This window comes from Fusarium oxysporum, chromosome III, assembly GCF_013085055.1.
Source record: "Fusarium oxysporum Fo47 chromosome III, complete sequence".
NCBI lineage: Eukaryota > Fungi > Ascomycota > Sordariomycetes > Hypocreales > Nectriaceae > Fusarium > Fusarium oxysporum.
The window spans coordinates 466,866-489,885 of NC_072842.1; the positions used below are offsets into that span (position 1 = coordinate 466,866).

General features: G+C 48.1%; 9 protein-coding genes across 9 annotated transcripts; 6 read left to right on the forward strand and 3 right to left on the reverse strand.

Moving 5' to 3' along the window:
- Positions 1–1,004: 1,004 nt before the first annotated feature.
- On the forward strand, positions 1,005–2,518 carry FOBCDRAFT_198058 (uncharacterized protein; the record flags this gene model as incomplete). The annotated part of the gene is made up of 2 exons (XM_031175285.3): positions 1,005–1,283; positions 1,337–2,518. 2 exons carry the CDS (start codon positions 1,005–1,007, stop codon positions 2,516–2,518), a joined length of 1,461 nt encoding a protein of 486 aa, XP_031046418.3.
- A 187-nt stretch (positions 2,519–2,705) lies between these two features.
- FOBCDRAFT_237635 (kinase-like domain-containing protein) lies at positions 2,706–4,128 on the reverse strand (the record flags this gene model as incomplete). The annotated part of the gene is made up of 3 exons (XM_031175286.2): positions 2,706–3,244; positions 3,296–3,861; positions 3,914–4,128. 3 exons carry the CDS (start codon positions 4,126–4,128, stop codon positions 2,706–2,708), a joined length of 1,320 nt encoding a protein of 439 aa, XP_031046419.2.
- A 2,707-nt stretch (positions 4,129–6,835) lies between these two features.
- Positions 6,836–7,280, forward strand: FOBCDRAFT_198060 (uncharacterized protein; the record flags this gene model as incomplete). The annotated part of the gene is made up of 2 exons (XM_054703674.1): positions 6,836–7,080; positions 7,208–7,280. 2 exons carry the CDS (start codon positions 6,836–6,838, stop codon positions 7,278–7,280), a joined length of 318 nt encoding a protein of 105 aa, XP_054559649.1.
- A 575-nt stretch (positions 7,281–7,855) lies between these two features.
- On the forward strand, positions 7,856–8,785 carry FOBCDRAFT_216644 (uncharacterized protein). Its single transcript, XM_031175288.3, has 2 exons — positions 7,856–8,229; positions 8,290–8,785. Exons 1-2 carry the CDS (start codon positions 7,958–7,960, stop codon positions 8,738–8,740), a joined length of 723 nt encoding a protein of 240 aa, XP_031046421.1. The 5' UTR covers positions 7,856–7,957; the 3' UTR covers positions 8,741–8,785.
- Positions 8,786–8,873: 88 nt separating this feature from the next.
- On the reverse strand, positions 8,874–10,108 carry FOBCDRAFT_248560 (Alpha/Beta hydrolase protein; the record flags this gene model as incomplete). The annotated part of the gene is made up of 3 exons (XM_031175289.3): positions 8,874–8,898; positions 9,022–9,178; positions 9,229–10,108. 3 exons carry the CDS (start codon positions 10,106–10,108, stop codon positions 8,874–8,876), a joined length of 1,062 nt encoding a protein of 353 aa, XP_031046422.3.
- A 472-nt stretch (positions 10,109–10,580) lies between these two features.
- On the reverse strand, positions 10,581–11,505 carry FOBCDRAFT_257927 (Alpha/Beta hydrolase protein; the record flags this gene model as incomplete). The annotated part of the gene is made up of 2 exons (XM_059611213.1): positions 10,581–10,606; positions 10,641–11,505. 2 exons carry the CDS (start codon positions 11,503–11,505, stop codon positions 10,581–10,583), a joined length of 891 nt encoding a protein of 296 aa, XP_059464365.1.
- A 2,585-nt stretch (positions 11,506–14,090) lies between these two features.
- FOBCDRAFT_316490 (general substrate transporter) lies at positions 14,091–16,035 on the forward strand. Its single transcript, XM_031175291.3, has 2 exons — positions 14,091–15,608; positions 15,658–16,035. The coding sequence occupies exons 1-2, from the start codon at positions 14,335–14,337 to the stop codon at positions 15,935–15,937; spliced, it is 1,554 nt and encodes a 517-aa protein (XP_031046424.2). The 5' UTR covers positions 14,091–14,334; the 3' UTR covers positions 15,938–16,035.
- Positions 16,036–16,383: 348 nt separating this feature from the next.
- FOBCDRAFT_248562 (glycoside hydrolase superfamily) lies at positions 16,384–18,941 on the forward strand. The gene is made up of 5 exons (XM_031175292.3): positions 16,384–16,761; positions 16,812–17,276; positions 17,325–17,438; positions 17,491–17,680; positions 17,731–18,941. Exons 1-5 carry the CDS (start codon positions 16,636–16,638, stop codon positions 18,819–18,821), a joined length of 1,986 nt encoding a protein of 661 aa, XP_031046425.2. The 5' UTR covers positions 16,384–16,635; the 3' UTR covers positions 18,822–18,941.
- A 1,968-nt stretch (positions 18,942–20,909) lies between these two features.
- On the forward strand, positions 20,910–21,780 carry FOBCDRAFT_19275 (uncharacterized protein). Its single transcript, XM_054703675.2, has 2 exons — positions 20,910–21,432; positions 21,508–21,780. The coding sequence occupies exon 1, from the start codon at positions 21,023–21,025 to the stop codon at positions 21,350–21,352; it is 330 nt and encodes a 109-aa protein (XP_054559650.1). The 5' UTR covers positions 20,910–21,022; the 3' UTR covers positions 21,353–21,432; positions 21,508–21,780.
- The last annotated feature ends 1,240 nt before the right edge of the window (positions 21,781–23,020 follow it).

Sequence of the window (23,020 nt, forward strand, 5' to 3'; positions counted from 1 at the left end):
GGCAACGCTGGAAAGGTGGCCAAAGTCATTTAGAAGGACGAATACATGGGCACAGTGTTTGGGTGGAACTAAGGGTGGGTTAGATCATGGTGTTACAACGAATGACGCGGTTGAGAAGTATGAGAACTTGGACTCTCAAGTGGTTGAACTCTCAGGCCTGTGTCCTCGATGAGCAGTGCTCAGGCACATTTACTATTATTATCTCGTACAAAGATCGTCAGGGGTGCCTCACGTGCTATAATCTAGTCTAGCGCAAAAGCCAGCGCTTCAAATAGTGACAAAAACCATGACTTAAGCATAGATAACCGCGGAGCAAAAAAACAAGCTTGAATCTGTGATCGGCATTAATCCCCTATTAGTCCCCATAACAATTCCTCCAATCACCCCCGGCCAAGCCCGCTCCAAGGTCACATTGCGTCTTTAGACTTCACGATAAGATTAAAAAAATGCCATCGGCTCTATGTCCGAGAAAAGAAGTCTATCCAATAAGCTTAACTTACCTGCCGAACTAGGATTGGTACACTCGCCGCCAAGGATTGCGAAAGATATACCTTGTATCCAATGAGATTCAGCGTATTAGAACTTTTGTAAGACATTCTTTGTGCAGAGTGGCTTCTTGGGTTGCAATGGAGAACCTTGGTGGTGCCTGTGGAGTTGATCATAGGTTCTGATAACAGAGCGGGTGTGCGGTAGACACCTTCCAGATCTGGGGTATTTCCGGGTAGACAGGAAATGCCGTCACTATCGCCAAGTTGAGATAATGGTTCGGTGCGACGCTGGGGAGGCGATGATTGGTGAAGGGGAGATCTCGAGGCGCGAACGTGCATTGACCCTCCGGCTGTGATCGCTTATGGTAGGATTGCCGGTATACGTGATCTACGAAGATTCCAACACTGCATCTCCAGATAGCCATACCGCCAGTTGATACATAAAAGGCACCCTCTCCTCGCCAAACATGTTGGTCTTCTCACTCCATCCCCAACTATCATCCTCAACCTCTCATGATGGTCAAGTCCACTCTGCTCCTCGGCGCCCTCGCCGCTGTCAGCTCCTATGTCGCCGCCAAGGAGATCAAGGTGAACGAGGAGAAGGCCGCTAGGCTGTACGACTCGGGCGAGGTGCACAACAAGCTCATGGCCAGCAAGCAGGCTGTCTGGGCTAAGCAGGAGGCTGCTGGTGCTTTCGCCAGCGAGCAGTATCCCAAGCTCGGCTACACCAAGTGTGTCAAGGGTTACGCAGAGGCTATCAAGGGTGATGCCAACAACACCTTTGCCTGCCACAACGTTAGTATTACCCTTCTGGGGGGTATCGGTTACACTGGCTAACGAATCTCTAGGCTGATCTTTACTCGTTCTTGAGCCATGCTGCGCTTGGTAGCACGGGTGGTCGAGGTTCGTCCTCTTGGGGATGGACTTCCGATAACGGACGTGAGTTTGTCGCTATCGGTCAGTACGACGGCACTGCTTTCGCGGAGATCACCAAGAAGGGACAGCTCGTCTACCTTGGCCGTCTGCCCGAGTACTCTATCCCCTCCCAGTGGCGCGAGATCCGCACGTACAAGAACTACGTCATCATCGGATCCGAAGCTGTCGGCCATGGTATTCAGATCTTCGACATGAAGAAGCTCCTCAAGATCAACCCCAAGCGTCCTGTTGTCTTTGACGCAAAGAAGGATCTCACCAGTCACTTTTCTGCCCTACTGCCTGTTGGTCGAGCTCACAATGTTGTTGTCAATGAGGAGTTGAAGTACGGTGTTGCTGTTGGTGCTCAGCCGCGCAATGACTCCAACTGTCTTTCTGGACTTAACTTCTTTGATCTTACTGATCCTTCTAACCCAGAGTCTCTTGGATGCGCCAAGGGCGATGGCTATGTTCACGATGCGCAGTGTCTTGTTTACCGTGGTCCTGATAAGCGTTACCAGGGTCGTGACATCTGCTACGGATATAATGAGGATACCCTGACTATCTACGATGTCACTGATAAGGCTAATGTCACCAACATTATCTCCAAGATCTCTTATGAGGGTGCTTCTTACACTCACCAAGGCTGGGTTCTGGACACTCAGAACCAAGAGTTTCTCGTCATGGACGACGAACTCGATGAGCGTGATGGTAAGGGTCCTGGTGCTGACGGTTACCCCGTTACCTTCATCTGGGACATCCGTGATCTTGAGAACCCCAAGCAGACCGGTGTTTTCAAGCACCCCACCAAGTCCATCGATCACAACCAGTACGTCATCAACAATTACATCTACCAGTCCCACTACGGCGCTGGTCTCCGCGTCCTCGACGGCCGCTCCATTCCTCAAGATCCCACCGGTGCTGGTGTTTATGAAGCCGCCTGGTTCGACATTTACCCCGAGGATGATGCTCTTCCCGGCGGTGGCACTGTTGCTTTTGTTGGAACTTGGTCTTCTTATGCTTACTTCAAGTCGGGATACATCTTCATCAACACTATTGAGCGTGGTGCTTTCGTTGTTAAGCTCACCAAGGATGCTTTCAAGAAGCCAAAGAACTAGAAGGTCAAGGTGCTTCACGCTGGGTTAAAGTTATTTTGACGTGTATAGTCATGTAGTTAGCGAATCAAAACGCAAATCAATAATTCCAACTACCTACTGCGCGAATGTTTTAATCTAAAATCACTACCAGTCTTCCCTTTCCCTTTCCCAAGCACCCCCTTCCCATAAACTACCACCAGTACCAATCTTACTCTGCCTTCTCACTTGAATCTTCTGCAAACCATGGGTGACGGAGGATCTCTTCAGCCGATGGTCTCTTGGCAGGATCATACTGAAGAATCCATCGAATGAGCTTCTTGACCTCCTGCGCCTCATCCTCTGTCATCTTTGGGCTCTCCTTATCGAAGGCTTCCTCCATAGTAGACAGCATAGACGGTTTCGGCATATTCGGCTCTTCACCCTCCTCAACACCACCAAGCGCCCAATTGTACAGTTGTCTATCCTTGGTGTAGTAGCGCGAGGAAGTCTTCCAGTAGTTGTAAAGCTCATCGGGTAATGGGCCAAGCCTATCCTGAATCTCAAGAAGATGCTCATCGTCTGGTTCGGTCTCGTCTTTGAATGGACCACATATGTAGAAAAGATGTCGTCCAGCGATCAACTCAAAAACAAGACATCCGAAGCTCCAGATATCCTGAGCCTTGTCGAATTCTCCTTTGAGGACTAGCTCTGGAGCGCGAAGGGCACGAGGGACTACCGGCTCCTGGGGGGGGTCGTTGAGGAAGTATGCTAATAGCTGTTAGCCTAAATTTATCTGAGGAGAGAATGTACTGTACTTACCACCACCCATATCGGCTAGTTTAACTTCGAGGTTTTCATCAATACTCGTGTGGCTAGCCAGTGGCTCTGCGGTCAACAGATACTCGGGTGCCCATTTATCCTTCTTGCCATCAAGTCTCTCAATTCGGTATTCCTCGTCCGGCGTCTCCTCCTGGCATAGGGCCGCCTCATCGCAGGAATCAATGTTGTTGAGCGAGAACAGCATATTTCCAGGCTGAAAGTCTGCGTGAGAGATACCATTCTTATGAAGAAAAGCCAACCCTTTCAAGGAGTCCCTGAGGATGCGTTTTGCCATCTGGGGCGGATACTTTATCTCACTCGGAAACTTGTCCTCTCTGTAAGCAAATTCCAGAATCATTTGATTGACGGAAGGGCCCATTGGTTCAAACACGAGACATTTGTGCGTGCCGTTGGGGCCTTTGTGTTCAAACTCTGCGAGAATCTGCGTGGTCCTCTGAGGTGCTTCCGAGGGAGCAATCTTGGCAAGATGGTGCAGTATTTCCACCTCCTGGGATTGGTCCGCCTGGTCTGAGACAAGAATCTTCAGAGCCACGTATCGAGAGTTCCTATCAAATTGTAAGCAAACGTTCAGTGTTGAATGGGGGATGATTAACTTACCTTAAGTCGTGGGCGAGCCAGACAATAGAGAAACACCCTTCTCCAAGTTTCCGAATAACCTTGTACTGGCCATCATTGAAGATATCACCTAGATTAACCGGGTGGTAGCCTCCGGGGCGGTATTTCGCGGGATTCTCGCCAGGGGATGTGAAGTTCTTCAACCTCCGTTTGAAAGGAGCCGTTGGCGTTGGTGGAGAGTCGCTTATTTCTGCCATGGTGACGTGTCCTGTAAGGGTGTTCTGAGGAGTATTTTGGAACATGTAACGAGTGGAAGCGAGGGCTTTATAAGTTTCTGGGATTCGTCACAGGCAATGGATATCACAAGTACTGTTGGTCTTGTTGAAGTGGGGCAATAGCAACTCGGGTGAATGATTGGCTTCACACCACCAAAATGGAATAAATAGTTTGGCCGTTTCCTGTTCTGGAATGGCTCAGCAAAGTGCTCATTGTTGCTGGATGGGATCACAGCCCATGATTCGCCCGATGGCAACAGGCCTCGATAGCAAATACTCTTTGTTCTCCATGCGGAGCCCATATGTGGTAGCCAAGATCCGTTTCAAGTTGAAAGAATCCGCTCCAAGTCGCGGGATATATTTAGTTGCCATTATCCTTTGTCTCTGCTCTAGCCTTGGTTCCCGCTTTGAACCAGAACAAGGAAGTCGGTTCCTCTCGGTCGGTCGTGGCATCGCCATGCCCCAAACACTTTTAGGTATTGAAGAGCCAGTGATCTGTGAACAATGACTTAAATGTCCACTACCAGGGAGAACAATATATCCTGTTATCAGTTCAGTCTAGTACATATTTCGATAATAGGTGTTCTTTTCACTACCGGTGCTGGGACCGATCTCAACCCACTCATATGCCGTTGAACATGCACAAGAACAATGAACAGCCAGATGAGTCCACAGTTCACCGAGAACACTCTTGACATGAGATGTTTAACTCCTCTCTCGCTATAAAACCTCAAGGTTGCCGGTTCTAGCCAATTTCTGCCAAATTTAAAGGTATGATGTATTTGGGTGCGCAAAAGAATCAGCAAAAGGGCCTTGCTATTAGAGCCAAAATAGCCAGGTTTACGGTAAAACAAGCTCCCGCTAGAGCTGCTTCCGCATTGGTCGAGGTTGGCTGGCACGATAGTGACAGTGACACGAAGAAACACTGTACCGTGGACTACAAAAACGGCAAGGGTAGGTTTATTAAGCGTAAGCATGTTTATAATAGGGATGAGACAAATACTTAGAGTACAGTCAATAGTGGAAGTAAGGGGCCAAGCACGCTACTCCTATCTTGACTAGATCTTCTCCATCTGATAGAGCCAAGATGGTTTATCGGGCTGTGTATGGGTAGGATTTCGGTTAATCTTTTAGGTCATTAGTTGGCGTTTTGGTGCTTGGTTTTATTTTGGTTAGGAGCTAGAGAGGCAATAAAACGGTATTGGTTTCCACTCTGAGCAGCTCGCTACCTTAACCACATGTTCTACTGTGAAAAGAAAGGAACCCGACTGAGGGTCAGTCTAGATTTATGCAACGAAAATAGCCATCATCAAGTCTTTGTCCTTGGTTGTTACATCTGTCAGCAAGTTCCGCTAGTCTTCGCACAGCTCAATTCAAAGTCAAATTTCATTGCCATAGAAATTGGGCTTTGTTGCCAACACTGTTCTTCCTCCCATCAAAGGAGCCCGCAGTAGCGGTGAAAGGACAGCGCAGTTCGCAAGTTCAGACAAAGAATACTGTGTGTCGTCATGTTCAAGCCCAACCTGTCACCGATGACCCGAATTTCTTCTACCTGGGTATGTTTAGAGAACAATGACTTAATTATTCATTTGAAGCAACGCCTCTGCTCACCTCAACTTACTGACTATCAAATACAACAATGGAAGGTCGTATCTACAAAATGAAATAATGTATCATATAGGATCATCTCCACATCAAACCCTTCTTTTCTAGAACACCAGAACAGTCAGTACCCATCGTCTTCTTCTCAATCCCGGAAATTATGTAAGCAACCATCGGGACAAAAATGGACGTCACCAACGTTACATTTCAGCTGGACAGCATGTACAGAAACAACTCCTGCACAAGTTTAATATAGCCAATTCGGTCGTTGCAAAAGTTCCTTCAGAGCCGGATGCGCCACCGTTGTCAACAGCTGGCACAATGTCCGAAGTGACAGGCGCAATCACTGTACAGTGGCCACTATGTCAGTGATGGAGATTTTATCCATGCCGACGGACAAAGACACAAAGAAACCCAGTCGGACTCACCCTGGTCAATCAATTTTAACGTCTTGACTCGGATGGGATGCAACGCTGGGCCTCGGTAGCAAACATTCTTTGTTCTGACCTGGAGGGGCACTGGACACAGCGACCATTTGCATTGGATCAAAAAAAGCTTCCTCCAAGTTTTTGTCGTCTGCATGTGATGGCTGTTTTCCTTTGTTCACGCTCTGACCTTAGCATTCGCTTTGTAACAGAACAGCAAAATTAATTGACATGGCCATGGCACAGACGACCTTGCCAGGATTGCTCAGCCTCCAACAAGCAGAAAGTTTTGTATGCTGTTAATTGAATCATTTGCGCATCCGATTAGTATATTTTGTTCGTAGTTTGTCTGTCACATGGGATATTCTAGGGAAGTACTTGTTAGACACAAGGTCAAACATAACGAGAATACGATGGAACATAAGATATGGTCCCTGAACATAGAATCGAAGAAGGATTAATTGGTCGAGAACATCATTTAGAGAACAGAGCGATTTCTCTGCATCTTTCCATATGAATTCACAGTTTCCTGGCTATCAACTCTGGTCTTAGCAATATCAACCTCACACTGAATCTCTACACTATCTCACCTTTCGGATAGATTGACACTCTCTGTGATATACTCCAACCGCACTAACAATATCGCCACCTTCCTCGCAAACATGGACAACACCAGCGTCTCATTCGATCCTGAAAACATGTATACCAGCCAGACAAACGGCGACACCAAACGACTTGTTATCGCCAACTACACCGTAGCTCAAGCTCCTGCTAATGCTACTAACGCAAGCGTCGTGAATGGATGGCACACCAGTAAGAGCGACCCAGAGGAGCACTGTACAGTCGACTACCGATGCAATGGCAAGAACAAACGCCGTCATGTCTACGACACCGATGGGACAAACCAGTAAGCAAAAGCAATTCGATGGTGAGAGCCCGTTCCGGAGCCGTATACGCCACTGCTATCAACAGCTGGCTACTATGATGGCAATGATAATTTCATCAACTGTGATCATGCTACCTAACCCTCTCAGAGGGATTGCCCGGATGTATGGTGCCAGAAAGGTTCATGTTTGGTTCTCTGGCGCTCTTCGATGTATGGGGTAAGGTAAGGTAAGGTAAGTGGATGGTTTTCTGTTCTTCTATTTAGGCAAGCTTGGCCTGGCAGGCGTTACTATAGTCAGGTTTGTATTTAGGCGTTAGACGTCTGTAGTAAAAAGAGCAAGACAACTTCCAAACAGAAAACTTCATTTTCTATTTTGAGTATCTCGCGGATTCATCCGAATTTCTTTAGTCAATTAATTAAACCAATCTTGGTAGTGATGATCTATATGCTACGCCAACCCACTTCCTATACTACATATTGTCGGATAGACGGTCATCTTGATCCGAAAAATGCATGAAGCAATATGATTGAATATGTATAATACCAATTAACCCCTCAAGGACAAGAAAATCATCCAGTCAAAAGACGGATAAATATATTGTTTCACACCCCTTCCACGGAAGAATTCCCGTTATGCTCGTCTCAGGTTTCACCTCATGGCCCGACAAGGAAATTGCGGGCTTTCGATTCCGAACTAACCGCAACACCCCTGCACGACCAATGACAACCACAAGCGAGAGAACCGCCCTGTTTCAGGCTTCAGTCCCTAATATCGCCCGTCAATGGTCAGCTCATATATAGATCTCGCATCGTCCCTCATTCTTGGCAACCTTGGCTTTTCATCCTCACTTCACTTCACTTCTTTCAGTCTATATTTCATTTCTCGTATATTTTCATCATGCTTCGTCAAGTTGCTCTTGCTGCACTTTCTGTGCTGCCCCTCGCCCTCGGCCAGGTCGCTGAGGATTTCGAGAGTGGTTGGGATAAGGTCGCTTGGCCGACTTATGCGCCTGATTGCGATCAGGGCGGTAGCGTTGAGCTTGACAAGACTACTGCTCACAGTGGAAAGAACTCTATCAAGGTCACTGGTGGACCCAATGGTTTCTGTGGACACAAGTTCTTTGGAACTGATGCTGTTCCCGAGGGTCATGTCTATGTCCGAACTTGGATGTAAGTTTTGAGGCTGAACATGCCAAGAGAATAGCTGCTGATTACTTGTTCCAATTATAGGAAGACTGCCAAGGCTTTTGATGACTCGCACGTCACTTTCATCACTATGCCTGACGCTGCGCAGGGCAAGGGCAAGCATCTCCGCATCGGCGGCCAGAGCAAGATCATGATGTACAACCACGAATCCGACGATGCCACCCTTCCCGATCTGTCCCCCGACGGCATCGCAGCCTCCAAGAACATCCCCGCCAACACATGGCAATGTCTCGAGTACCACCTCTCCCCCGATGGTACCATCGCCACTTGGCTCAACGACAACCCCGTTCACGGTCTTGTCTACAAGCCCAATGCTCCCAGCTCTTATGCTGGCGGTTGGGCCAGGAGCAAGCCCAAACCCAAGGTTCAGGGTGTTTACTTTGGCTGGGAGTCTTATAGCGGCGCTGTCAACACTTTCTGGTTTGATGACATTGCTATTGACTCTAAGCGCATTGGATGCGCTGTTAAGAAGTGAGCTTTGAGCTGGTTATGATGGATTATATATGAGATTGAGTGTAGGAGTTGCCAGGTGCAACATTCTTGTATCTATTTTGAGAGTATTTACATACAACGTCTTTATGCCGACTGCGATCCTGTGATAGAGTCCATTACGAAGAGCGTAGCCTATAAGACCTTTGATTGAAGTATCAGTTTCATTTAAATGTACGGGGATCTTTGTGGGGTTGCCCATGATGCCTTAGAACCATGCCTGCGCCAACCTTTTCAATGACTATCTGAACGACCCAAATCGCTTACTGAGTGCCCAGCGCAAAGTTTCTCCTCGTACCGTAAAAGCCGACGTCTAGTGTAACCAACTCATCCAAGTAACCCAAGTCGACCTTTGACAGGCTATCATCGTCTTCACCAAAGAACTTGGCTACTCTCTTCGCAGTCCATCGAGGGTTCTCATCCGCTACTCAACAATTAGCAAGATACTTTATCGAGGTTAGAAAGAAAACTCACCAACCCAATGCCCAGCTTTCGGAATGACATCAATCTCAAGATCAGATGAAACTGGCTCAAACGTCTGTTGCAGGACCGACTTCAGTCCCAGACTTGCCTCACCACCCATACCAAGCAGCGGCACGCTCAGACGACTGTCGTTCAGCGCGGCTTTGAAGAAGTTTCCGTCCTGATAAACTGTCGAACTTGAGAACGGTCCAAGCATAGCTCTTAGAAATCCTGGCTTCGAGATACTGCTCGTGTATCTGTTGACTGTTTCTTCGCTAAAGCTTTCGACGCCAGAATAGCTCCCATGGTAGAAGTACCATTGCAAGAATTGCTTTTCCTTGCCCGACATGAGAAATTCGGCTAAATCGGGAACTTGAAAGAATGCCAACTGCCAGTTCTGATACAGATCCCAGAACGGCGCTGGGTTTGAGGATTGTTCGTAGGTGAAGCCTGGAAGAACATATTCAGCCAGAGCAAGTCTCTTGACAAGATCTGGATACTTGATAGCCAGTGCAGTTGCCATTCCAACGCCCTTATCATGCGCAAACACATACGCCGAGGTAATGTTCAGGAAATCCAGTACGCCTTTGAGATCATCTGCCGATGCAGCGGCAGTGTAGTTCCCATCGGGAGGAACGCTCGAATCACCAGCGCCTCGGTTATCGGGGGCAATGACAGTGTAGTTCTGAGCGAGAATGGGACCGATAAATTGCCATGTAAGGCTATGTTGGGGATTTCCGTGGACGAGAAGAAGGGGCGGTCCTGAGCCTGCATATCTGAAGTGAATGCTGACGTCTTGTAGGGCAACCCGGCCGTGAGCCCAAGTGTCGAAGGATGAAGTGGCTGCCGCGAGGGAAGCCAACGAGGCGAGGGCGAGCTGAAAGAAGCGCATCTTCGTTAATATCTCAACAAGCAATGAAGCAATTAATGAATCAAGTGGTGAGTCTCATCTTCATGCATCATTCCCCCTCTTTATACCAAAGCCAATATATCATCTCACTGCATAGCATTGCAGACGATGACATAACCCCAGCCCTATGGTTTTCTAGCTCCGGATGCTCCTTTGGGGAGGTGGGTCTTGGTCACTGCAACTATTCGCTGACAATCCCGTAGGATTGGAGTAACCAGGTTGATATGCTTAAAAATTGGTGGACTGGAGAAGATCTGATTGGTTCAGAGACAAGATGCTTACGAAAAATGGCTGACAAACCTGGCGGCTTATGCTTATGGGCTTTTGCCAAAAGGACTTTCGGATGTGACTTCATAATATTGGCTAGGAAGCTTGGCGACTGAAAATCTTGGCCATTTCCACAAGGTTTCGGCAAATATCTATCGCTCTAAATGCTTATTAACAAAAGAACTAATCATCTTTCGCCCCTCAGCACCCTCACTATGCGGAAGTAAAGGCCAGACATGAAGCATACCCTCCTTCTCAACATACACAAGCCGGTCCGTCTCCACACTCCCCGCCGGAGCCTCATCCACGTCTTTGCCTAGCAACTTGGATTTCAGCCGTCTAGCATCAGCACAGAGCAAATCCCTCGGACCACCAAACATCAGCAATGGTGGAAGCTTATCCATATCGCCGTATAGCGGACTAACAAGGGGATGTTTGATCGGCAAATCTCCTGCAAACATCTTCCCTGAGATGCGAAGACCAGTTACACCGAGCCAGAAATCAATCTTGGCGAGACGTAGTGCTTCAGGATGATCGACTGCACAATCAAGAAGAGGCGCTATTAGAATCAACGAGCGCACTTTCGCGAATAGTTCAGGCGCTGTGTCTCGTAGGTGGAGAGTAGTTGATAGAGCGAGCGTCCCGCCTGCTGAATCACCCGCTATGCTCACGATGGGCTGCTTCGACAAACGACAGATATCAACAAACCCATCGGCGAGCTTCTGCGCTGTAGCCACTGGCCTTGGGACCAGCGGATAAATCGGTATCAAGACGTCCAGGTCTGTCTCACTCACAATCTGCACGGCGAGTTTCCAGTGCTGGGGATAGATTTCCTTAAAGAACGATCCGCCGTGGATGTAAAGAAGGGCTTTGCGCTGCTGACTCTTACTCTGAGAATTCTTGGTGGATATCTTGTATAACGGCCATTCTTGCACATCGACGCGATCAATGGTGATGTTTGAGCCGAGATTGCTGGGAGGGCGATGGTCTTGCGGTCGGATGTAGGTGTCGTGAATGTTCTGGCGCGTCGCCTCCTCATCTTCCTGGACGGCCTTGTTCTGGAGAAACCATTTTATGATGAGTGAGACTACTGAGGCTGATATCGAAGGCATTGTGATAGATGCGCTGATGTGAACAAATCGAGAGAGGATCAAGTTTCATGAATCTAGGATCGGGGCGTGTGATTGACTTTAATTGATCTTCAGCGATCGCTTGAGATGGGTAAAGCTTCAAAGATTCTGGCGCTATCCCGCAAACTTTAAAAAAGATGCCTCGGCGCCTCGGTAAACGAAGAGCTACAGGTTATCGAAAAAGAAAATTTATTCTATTCCAACTGGTTCTTGGGATGGATTGTTTAAGTCCAAAGAAGCATAGGCAGTTCAGCTGATATCTTGGGGAATGAGGAGGCCCGCGGGGACCGGAGCTTCGCTACCCGCGGGCACTGTCAACTTCCTGGACTTATATCAGCTGCCAAGCTTTCACATTGCTTTATATCGTTGCGACGAATCCGTGCATATAGAATTTTCCTCCAACTTTTGCATTCTTTTTTACCTTGACTAAGGTCCATGGGATTTACTCCAATTCAAAGCTGCTCTAACATGCGCGGGTTGAAGATACTGGCAAAGAAGAAACCATGGAGAATTCGTGTTAAAAGTTCATTCTTGGATAATCGAAAGAGACTTCCAGAGTACCTATGTGACACACATTTACAGTACCCTTAGAGAGCCGGACGATAGATCATTGGTGCAAAGGTCCGCGGATACCGACGACTGCTCTGCAACGTCAACCTTTTGAGTCTTCTGACATGTCTCGCATTTCCACTTCCCTCTTTCCATTTGTTTCGCTTCATAATATTCATCATAATTATTGTCAACTTCAGATACCTTTCTAACGTCTTTTGGTGTCGTGTTGCCAAGTTGATTCAACCTGGAGAGCAATCGGTTATTGCAACTGTGGCTTAACACAGCAATTGAGCGCCACATCTCAGCCACCCACACAATCGATAAGCAATCACAATCGATAACGATAAGAACGGCTTTTGTCTGGGTTGGATATGCTTCAGGGTAGGAGATGCTGGCAGATGTCATTTTCCAGCTCATCTCAATCAATTCTGTCTTATGACCTTGTGCTGCTTTAAGGGGTCTGTCTGGGGTTTAACCAAGATGATCTATGCTTATTCGCAACCATAAACTCAGATCTCTCACGCTCTTTGGTCCCCGCATTTTGCAGATTTTACATGTTGGTTCAGCATTATTAGAAGCCATCATCAAATATCATCAAAGCCTCAGTTCAATCTTTTCAGGTCCCTACTCAAATTCACACTCACTTGCCAACGTTATCGGGCCAGTTCATCAACGGACGGAGATACTATGTTAAGGTCCGAACTCCATCTTCATCGTACTATTCGCATCCGCAAATGCTACCGAAGAGCAACCTCAATTTATGCAAAGTCGAGGTTCTTATCAGTGCAGCGACTCGGATATGTATAGGCGATATTCTCGGTCGCACAAAAACACCACATCTGCTCCCAGCTCCCAGCCTCACCTCGTGATGTGGGCTATCGCACCGATATGTAATACGCGAATCTTGCGGTCACATCAAGGGTCCAAGCTCATCACATCTCACGAACAAAACCGGACCTCTTTCCCTGGCAGGCACCGTTCTTATAAAGTAATGAGTCGATTGACCGTTGATTTTATTCAGCATATGTAACGTTGAGCCTGTTTGTGGGCCGTGGGGGCTTCCTTGAGGCTCCAGATTTCCAAGTTATACCCGAGTCATCTAAACTGGAGTTATCTCACGATTGTGGATCAACAAAGCATTAAGAGATTTTTTGTTGAGCAAGTGATATGGGGTAGATTGAAATATCCATAACGGAGTATTTACTTTTAGTTTGAGATTCCCCGTGGAGGTAAGATGAATAAAGGGTCTTTTCCACAATTTTATAAATGATACTACTGTAATTGGCCAGAGATATCAAGTTCCCCGATATCTCTCTCGTTAATTTTACATACTCTCTATTACATACTCTCTGCTACATTGACAATTGGTAACGCGCTGAAATCAACTGATTCAAACTCTCGATTAAAAGACGTCATTCGTTGATCTTACATAAGCGTTCAAATACCGGACAACGGATCGGCCGAGAGCGCCACGGAACAGAAGATCGACAGTGCTTCTCCCCTAGAAATTTTCTAGAACGATTCGAATCGCCCAAGTCCGGGAACGTCTGCGAGTAAACTTTCCGGGCTGCATCCTTTCAAATCTGAACTCCGAAGACTATTTGAAGCTTAATCACTTAATCAGCATCGATTAAAAGGTTCTAGACAATGCAAATGATACCACCAGACTCCGCAATCTCCCGTAGGCAACGAGATGCTAGCATCTTGAAAGTGCCGTTTTTGCCGTTCGCGACCAGGGGTAGCAAGCCTCTACCGGACCCGCTGCCATCCAATGCCGTGCATGAGCCTCATAGCTTGGCGATAAGGAATACCTATTGCAGTTACCCCGAGCCTTATCGCTGCGAGATTTTGCATCCTCTGACTCGCGGGCTATGACGACTGCGGAGCGCAAAGACCCATTTCGTGAGACCCGATATCCACAGTCGACATGGCACCTCCGAAAAGAGACCGTGCCGTTTTATCCGATGACCCCAAAACCTCACCGTGAGAAAGATGCCATGGCAAGAAAAATAATCTCATGTTATTCTTCTCACTGTTACAATCGAGCTTGGATCAACTAAATCTTATCCCCACATACGAGGGGTTTTTTCCTGCTTCTCCATGGGGCTCCGCAGAAATCTGGAGTCTCTAGTCTCGACGATGAGATTGGTATAAAACCTAGAGACGAGCCTGTTTCATTACTCCAATCCCGATCTCCAACCCAGGGCGATTCTCCAACTTGTCTCCAACTTTCTGCTTCTTGAAGACATTTTGACCAAGATGAGCGTGCCAACATACATGGGCGTCAGTGGCAAGTCCCTCGCCATCCTCCAAATCGCCGCCATCGTCGCTCCCTCCTTCGTCCTCTTCGGCTACAACCAAGCTGGCATTGGCGGTCTCCTCTCCGAAGAAGACTGGGTCAAGACCTTCCCCGAGATCGACACCGTCAACTCTACCGGCGCAGACAAGAGCTCCAAATCAACGCTTCAGGGCTTTGTTGTCGCGACATTTGTCATTGGTGCGCTGATTGGCTCGTTGAGTTGCTCGTATACGGGTGATAAGTTTGGACGCAGAAATGTCATCTTTGCGGCGGCGATTTGCTCCTTGATTGGAGAGATCCTCGAGGCTTCGTCTTTTGGACTGGCGCAGTTCATTGTCGGGCGTGTCATTATTGGTCTGGGTATTGGACAGCTTAGTTCGATTGTGCCGGTTTGGCAGAGTGAGACGTCGGCGGCCGTGAACCGTGGTCGTCAGGTTGTGTTGACTGGTCTTTTCATCTGCCTTGGTTACGTTCTTGAGTCATGGATCAACCTTGGTTTCTTCGAGTTTCACCATGGTCCTGTTACCTGGAGACCCCCGATCGCCATTGCCATCGCCTTCTCCCTCATCCTCATGGCTAGCATTTATTTCTTCCCTGAGAGTCCTCGATGGCTCGTCCTCAAGAACCGATCTGAGGAGGCCCGTCACGCCGTCGCTGCCCTTCGGGGTCTTCCCATCGACTCGACAGAGGTTCTCGCTGAAGTTGCTGGCATTGAGCACTCCCTCGAAGAGACCTCCGATAATGCTGCTCGTCTAGGCGATATGCTCAAGATGGGTGAGGATAAGCTCCTGTACCGCTTCATCCTCTGCATTCTTCTTCAGTTCTACCAGCAGATGAGTGGTTCCAACCTCGTCAGTGTCTACGCCAACGTTCTCTTCCAGAAGAACTTGGGTATGAGCGCCGAGACTGCCAAGATTCTCACCGGAGGAGCTCTCACTTGGAAGTTCCTTGCTTCTTTCATTGCCTTCTTCACCATCGATCGTTTCGGTCGTCGCGCCGTTTTCATGATCAGTGGTATTGGTATGTCAGCTTGCATGATCGCCCTCGCCATCACCACCTCTTTCGGCAGTGAGAACAAGCCTGCCATGATTGCTGCTGGTTGCTTCATTTACCTTTACAACACCTTCGTTCCCATCGGTTTCCTGGGCGCCAACTTCTTGTACTGTACTGAGGTTGCTCCCATTCGCCTCCGAATGGCCATGTCTTCCATCTCGACCGGTAACCACTGGCTTTGGTATGTTTTCCCATCTCATTCCTGTTACCGTAAACACTAACATCCGTAGGAACTTCATTGTCGTCATGGTCACCCCCGTCGCTCTCGAAAGTATCGGCTGGCAGTACTACATTGTGTACGCCGTCATCGCCGCATGCGTTCCCATCTCGGTCTTCCTCTTCTTCCCTGAAACCATGGGTCGCAACCTCGAAGAGATCGAGCTCATCTTCAAGGAATCGCCCTCTGTGTTCTCAACAGTCAAGTTTGCAAAGACTCGACCTCGCAACACTCCTCAGCAATTCCTCGCAAGCAAGGAAAAGGCTGATCACTTGGAGCAAAGCGAAGAGTAATTGGGAAAGAAATGGAAGCAATTGTTTATGTTTACGAAATAGCGATAGAAAGCAGAATGCGAGTATGATTATGACATGACATGATATGGATTCGCTTGTTATTCACCAGCCAAGTGACATTTATCCGGCCTCTCATCATGTGAACATCCCTTGGCCCCTTGTAATTTATCGCGTTAATTCGTGGATGAATTTGAAGAAATTGTCAATCGGAAAAGCTAAGCTAGTTTTGGTGAGCTACACCGAGTCAATCATGAAGATCACGACAAAATACGACTCAGGTCCACACAAGCTCTACCATGCGCACGAATCATTTCCCTCTTCCCCTCAAACCCCTGTTCAATTGGAGCTTTTTACCCCAACTCCAAAACAAGCCATGATCGACAGATTTAGTAAACGTCATGATCACCCCCAGAATTTAACCGTTTTTTTCACGATCGTCCCCCCGCGTTCGGGTAAAGTTATTGGTGTTAATGGCTCTCTCGGCAGTGACCATGATACGATCGTCAAAGTGCGGAGAAGCTTATCTTGTCAGTTATTGGACCGCTTGTTTCCTGCAGGAACGGAATGGGGTTGGTTATGCCGGTTGAATTGTGCAGGTTTGTGCCTGAATTGAAGGATAGCTATATATAAGACCGTAGCAGCGTCGGAGTTTCTGAAAATCTCACCTCATCTGCAAGGCAAGGTCGAGATTTGACATCATGGTTCGCTTCAGTTCAATCCTTGCGGCTGCGGCTTGCTTCGTGGCTGTTGAGTCTGTCGACATCAAGGTGGACAGCAAGGGCGGAAACGCCACTAGCGGTCACCAATATGGCTTCCTTCACGAGGTTGGTCTTGACTCAGCGCTGATGATGATTGGGATGCTAACTTGGGCTAGGATATTAACAACTCCGGTGATGGCGGCATCTACGCTGAACTCATCCGCAACCGAGCTTTCCAGTACAGCAAGAAATACCCTGTTTCTCTCTCTGGCTGGAGATCTATCAACGATGCTAAGCTCTCCCTCAACCGTCTCGACACCCCTCTTTCCGACGCTCTCCCCGTTTCCATGAACGTCAAGCCTGGAAAGGGCAAGTCCAAGGAGATTGGTTTCCTCAACGAGGGGTACTGGGGAATGGATGTCAAGAAGCAGAAGTACACTGGCTCCTTCTGGGTCAAGGGTGCTTACAAGGGGCACTTTACTGCTTCTCTGCGATCAAACCTTACCGACGATGTCTTTGCCAGCGTCAAGGTCAAGTCCAAGGCCAACAAGAAGCAGTGGGTTGAGCATGAGTTTGTGCTCACTCCTAACAAGAACGCTCCTAACAGCAACAACACTTTTGCTATTACCTATGATCCCAAGGTGAGTTACAATCAAAACAGAGACGTGACATATACTGACAAATAGTAGGGCGCTGATGGAGCCCTGGACTTCAACCTCATCAGCTTGTTCCCTCCTACCTACAAGGGCCGTAAGAACGGTCTTCGGGTTGACCTTGCTGAGGCTCTCGAAGGTCTCCACCCCGTAAGTTCACCGTCTCACGTCTTTCGCGAGTAGTCGCTGACATGCAGAAAAGAGCCTGCTGCGCTTCCCTGGTGGTAACATGCTCGAGGGCAACACCAACAAGACCTGGTGGGACTGGAAGGATACCCTCGGACCTCTCCGCAACCGCCCTGGTTTCGAGGGTGTCTGGAACTACCAGCAGACCCACGGTCTTGGAATCTTGGAGTACCTTCAGTGGGCTGAGGATATGAACCTCGAAATCAGTGAGTCTCATATCCTTCCAACTCATTGAGCTAGTGCTAACGACTTTTAGTTGTCGGTGTCTATGCTGGTCTTTCCCTCGATGGCTCCGTCACTCCCAAGGACCAACTCCAGCCTCTCATCGACGACGCCCTCGACGAGATCGAATTCATTCGAGGTCCTGTCACTTCAAAGTGGGGTAAGAAGCGTGCTGAGCTCGGTCACCCCAAGCCTTTCAGACTCTCATACGTTGAAATCGGAAACGAGGATTGGCTCGCTGGCTACCCCACCGGCTGGAACTCTTACAAGGAGTACCGCTTCCCCATGTTCCTCGATGCCATTAAGAAGGCTCACCCTGATCTCACCGTAATCTCCTCCGGCGCTTCTTTTGACCCCGTTGGTGACAAGGAGAATGCTGGCTTTGACATTCCTGCTCCTGGAATCGGCGACTACCATCCTTACCGCGAGCCTAATGCTCTAGTTGAGGAGTTCAACCTGTTTGATAACAACAAGTACGGCCATATCATTGGCGAGGTGGCTTCTACTCACCCCAACGGTGGCACTGGCTGGAGTGGCAATTTGATGCCTTATCCCTGGTGGATCTCTGGTGTCGGCGAGGCCGTCGCTCTCTGCGGCTATGAGCGCAACGCTGATCGCATCCCCGGAACTTTCTACGCTCCTATCCTTAAGAACGAGAACCGCTGGCAGTGGTCTATCACCATGATCCAATTCGCCGCCGATTCTGCCATGACCACCCGCTCTACCAGTTGGTACGTCTGGTCCCTCTTCGCCGGACACCCTATGACACATACCCTCCCTGCCACCTCCAACTTCGACCCTCTCTACTACGTCGCTGGCAAGAACGAGGACAAGGGAACTCTTATCTGGAAGGGTGCTGCGTACAACACCACCAAGGGCGCTGACGTTCCTGTCTCTCTGTCCTTCGAGGGTGTAAAACCCGGTGCTCAGGCCGAGCTTACTCTTCTGACCAACAAGGAGAAAGATCCTTTTGCGTTCAACGATCCTCACAAGGGTAACAATGTTGTTGATACTAAGAAGACTGTTCTCAAGGCTGATGGAAAGGGTGCCTTCAACTTTAAGCTTCCTAACCTTAGTGTTGCTGTTCTTGAGACTCTTAAGAAGGGAAAGCCTTACTCTAGCTAGAGGGCGGGCATTGGCCCTGTTGTTGACTTGAGATATAAAGAAAATGTTTAAATATACTGATAGCGAATTGAAGGGTAACTGATTTTAACCAATCAGTCTCATTATCCTTAGAGAGTGTGGCCGACCGTACCCATCACCACCATCCCATCCCCGCACGCTCATAAGCCGCTTCAGAATAGTCATTCCGATTCTTTGGGAATCCTTTAGGCGTGTTAGATATAATTTAACCACTGAACTCAACGCCTTGCCAATTGACCTCGCATTGCCACGTCTTCCACAAGTCTCAGCGACCCCCTCCTGGGTGGATCCGTGATCGCGAGGCATTCTATAGCTTAGAGACGACTAGCGATTGCTAATGATTGAAGAAAGCTGTAGTCGAGTGGTCTCTATTTATGGGAGCCAAAGAGCTGCTATAGGTTATAGCGTAATACAAGCAGTTTATTGTATCCCCTTGCACTTCCTCTAGATATTTGGCTCAGGACGGCATATCGCTTTTATGGCTGTGGAGCATTTGCCTGCAGTCAGCTCCTATCAGGGACAAAGACCCACTCTGATGAGAGGGGCTGAGTTACTTTTGTATGTCAGTCTTGAACAAGGAGTCACAATCGATTCCTCTGAGCCCAAATGTCCGCCTGGGTTCTAGGACAGCATACGTGGTTTAAAGCTGCCAAGTGTTAGAGAGATCGGGAGTAAGCTACTTCCATTCCCGATACGCGCAAAAACGTATCCAATACCTTCCAATCTTTACCAGCACTAAATCTTCTCAGCTCATCCAGTCTATGTGCCTGCAATAGATGCTCCGCCTCTAATCACATCACTTCTTAATTCGTTATATTGATAGTCGGTTGAGCGTACTACTATTCCACACACACGCAACAACCTTCCTGTTAACAATCAGAACATCCCTGGTCTGATCTGGCGTAAACAAAATAAAGACACCATTCACCAAAATTATGTTGTGGTTAATAGGCTATTCCCACGGCACTCTGAAAGCTTCTGTGAGAAATTTCACGAGAGACACTACCTAGGCAGTTTATATCTAGGATTACAGAACCTTGGGAGACGTCCAAAGTAGGAGTAATTACAGATACGTGTAACTCCCTCACCCAATGCGGCAAACAGTTGAGCAGTCGTTGAGATCAGATAGTCCATCAATAACAGTCATACAAGCAAAACAGTTACAGTCTTGCTATTAAGTATGACTTAAGGCCCAGCCGTAATGTGACCTACTTCTACTCAGTTGCACATGACCTTGCATTGGTAGATTGGCCAGAGTCTTCTGATACAGCGTTATTCCTCCCGTTATGCGTGCTGTTGGCTGAATACGAGTTCTCGAGACAAGTGGACTGATCAGCGCGCTGCCGGTCCATTTCAAACAATGATTTGGTGGCTCAAAAATAACTTCCTGACTAGCATGAGATAATGATGTAAGAGTGGGTGATTTGATGGTTATTGTCAACCTGGGTGCATATCGGGATCGTCTGTTTTACACCTTGATGGAAAGTACCTTGTTTGACATATGTAGATTCTGCCGCTTCGGCTACTTCTGCTTTGAGAAAACTTTGTGCTGATCGCCTGCAGCGACTTGTTTTCATCACAAGACCCCGGTCAGTATTTACGCAACAAACGTCTCATACCTGGGTATGAACTGGTATGTGTGCACCTTTCAGTATAAGGCAAAGGAAGATACTTAGGCTAGTGCCGAAATGCACAATTAATTTCCCGACGGGCCATAGGTACTACTATGTATCGCTCACTCTATTTGATGACTGATCTCCCTAACCTGAGGCATAGATTTGGTGCTGACCCCGCATTTACTAATGATGCCACAACTTGAACTCGGCCATCTCGATCTACGTTTAACAGCCAACAGCCAACAGCCAACAACCAACAACCAACACGACAACTCAACTTCCTTGATTCAACCCACCAATCGTGTCTACATTTGGGACTCCGACTTGGACAACCAACATAATAACCCCTTTGATCTACACTTGGCGCTGCGCTTTGACAGTCAGCTCGGAGATTTCCTGATTCAACCTGCCAGCTGCAGTTTAATTTGGTACTACGCTTCGACAACCAGCCTTGAACTGTGGCTTTTGAAAAAGGGACAACAAGTAAGAGTCTAGGCAAGACCAACGAGTGAAAAGAAGATAAATATCCAGCTTATTCCGCTCCCCAAGAGTCCCCTCTACTCCAGCATGACATCCAGAAACCTCAACAAGACCTGGCGCGATATTGTCTTCGAACAGTACGAAGCCGACTACGCAGCTGACGTCCCCTTTCCCATCCGCTACTTAATCTACGGCGACCAGTGGAAAACAGATATCCTTATTGAGATTCCCACCAAGATTGACGTGCCTGTCTTCCGTCAAGCTCTCCTCCACGCTGCTAGTTCTAGACGCCTTGAAAACGACCCGGCGTACGAAGACGACCTAATCAAGGTCCGAGCACGTGTTCCGCCTTCTGCCCAAAGCAACAATGATGCTCACCCGCAAGACGGCTCTGCTGCTGCTGGCAACAGTGGCTAATGCTTGGAAGTTTACTATTTATGGTGACGGCGACTGCGAGTCGACTCCGTCGGGTGACCTTCGGGGAGATGGTAATAAAGGTACTTGCTCCATTCCTAGATCCTGATGATAAGGTACTTCCAGTAATGACGACTAACGCCCTCTCGCCCGCCCAGGCTGTACCAGTATTCCGAATCCTCATAGAGGGTTCTGGCTTGAAGATATGGGTAACTGCCAAATTGACCTGTATGCTAACGAGGACGATTGCGATGATGGCGTACCGCAGCAGTTTTATGATGCGACCAATCAGGGCGTCTGCATTGGTCCTCAGTTCCAATGGGATTACTATACTGTAGTCGGTTGTTAGGAAGTTCTATCATAGTAGCATTTTGTAACTAAAGGCATAAGCTATATATTAGGTAGTTTCAAGTTTGAACTAGCCTCATCTGTAGTGCCTATTTGGCGATGTGAATGGACCTGTTCTTAGACTGACTTGATATCTTTGAGAGTGCCTGTGTGGATAGAAGAACAACATGACGATAGCCTAAGGAGGGTAATGGACTGGCTCGGGCTTTCGCACTTTCCAGACAGTAACCGATTGCGTCTGTATTAGTCCAGACCGAATCAACCATTATTATCATGCATCAAGTCGACCATACTCGAACTTAACCTGCGAGACAATCCTCAAGACAAGTATACACGATGGGCTACAGCACTATTACCCATAGCTTCACTATCATTGCCTTCATCCCTTACGCTCCATTCGAATCCAAGCACGAAGTATTCATTCAGCACAGTGTGCACGCGCAGGGGATCATATAAACGCCCGATAAGCAATTTAGGCCGCGACAGCACCCATCGCGCTCTGGATCATCACGAGGACGTCTGCGATTGGCTCTAGGATCTGCGCGCCCTTGTGGCCTTTGGAATTCTATATCAAGACGTTAATCAGCTTGCGGGCACCTGATAATTGACATGAAACCCATACTCATAGGCTGTTGCGTTCTCGGCTGAGAGATTTGCACAGGCTGAGAAGCCTTCGCACCAGCAGGCTGGGCGGCTGGTTGGGGTTCAGAAATTGGTGACATATCGACGATACAATGCTGAAACAACAATACGAGTAATGATTCAAATATGCAGACACTAGAATAAATAACCAGGCTCTTGGTGTTGGCTCTGATAACGATTGATAGCTAAGCCCCAATGGATGGTGGTGGCTTAGTAGCTCGAAGGATCGCAGCATGCCCACTAAATGTGCCGCAACATTACGAGAGGCAAAGCATTCAGCTGACGGGAGTCTAACCGAAATTTCACTCTAGTCTGCCTTGCAGGGTACCAAAAGTGCCTGGGGGATTCTGACCTCGACCTGCTGCATGGCCCAATGACGTCGCATACGTCGGAAAACTTGTCGTCTCATTTTACTTCACTAGCAGGGTTCATGCCATCCAGCCCAATGCGAAGATAAGCTTGTTTAACCCCCGTAGGCTATGCAGCACTTCTAGAACCCGAAGCTGGCTTGGCAAACTGTCGCTATCGCCTTCGGTGGATAATGAACCTTACAGCATGTATGCGGCGTGTTTGCCACGTAACCTGTTCTCGCTGGTTTTTCCCATAAACAATTTTAGGCGCTTGAGCATATTTTTATAATTTAGATAAGGATTTAGATAGGTAAATATGCATCTATTTCTA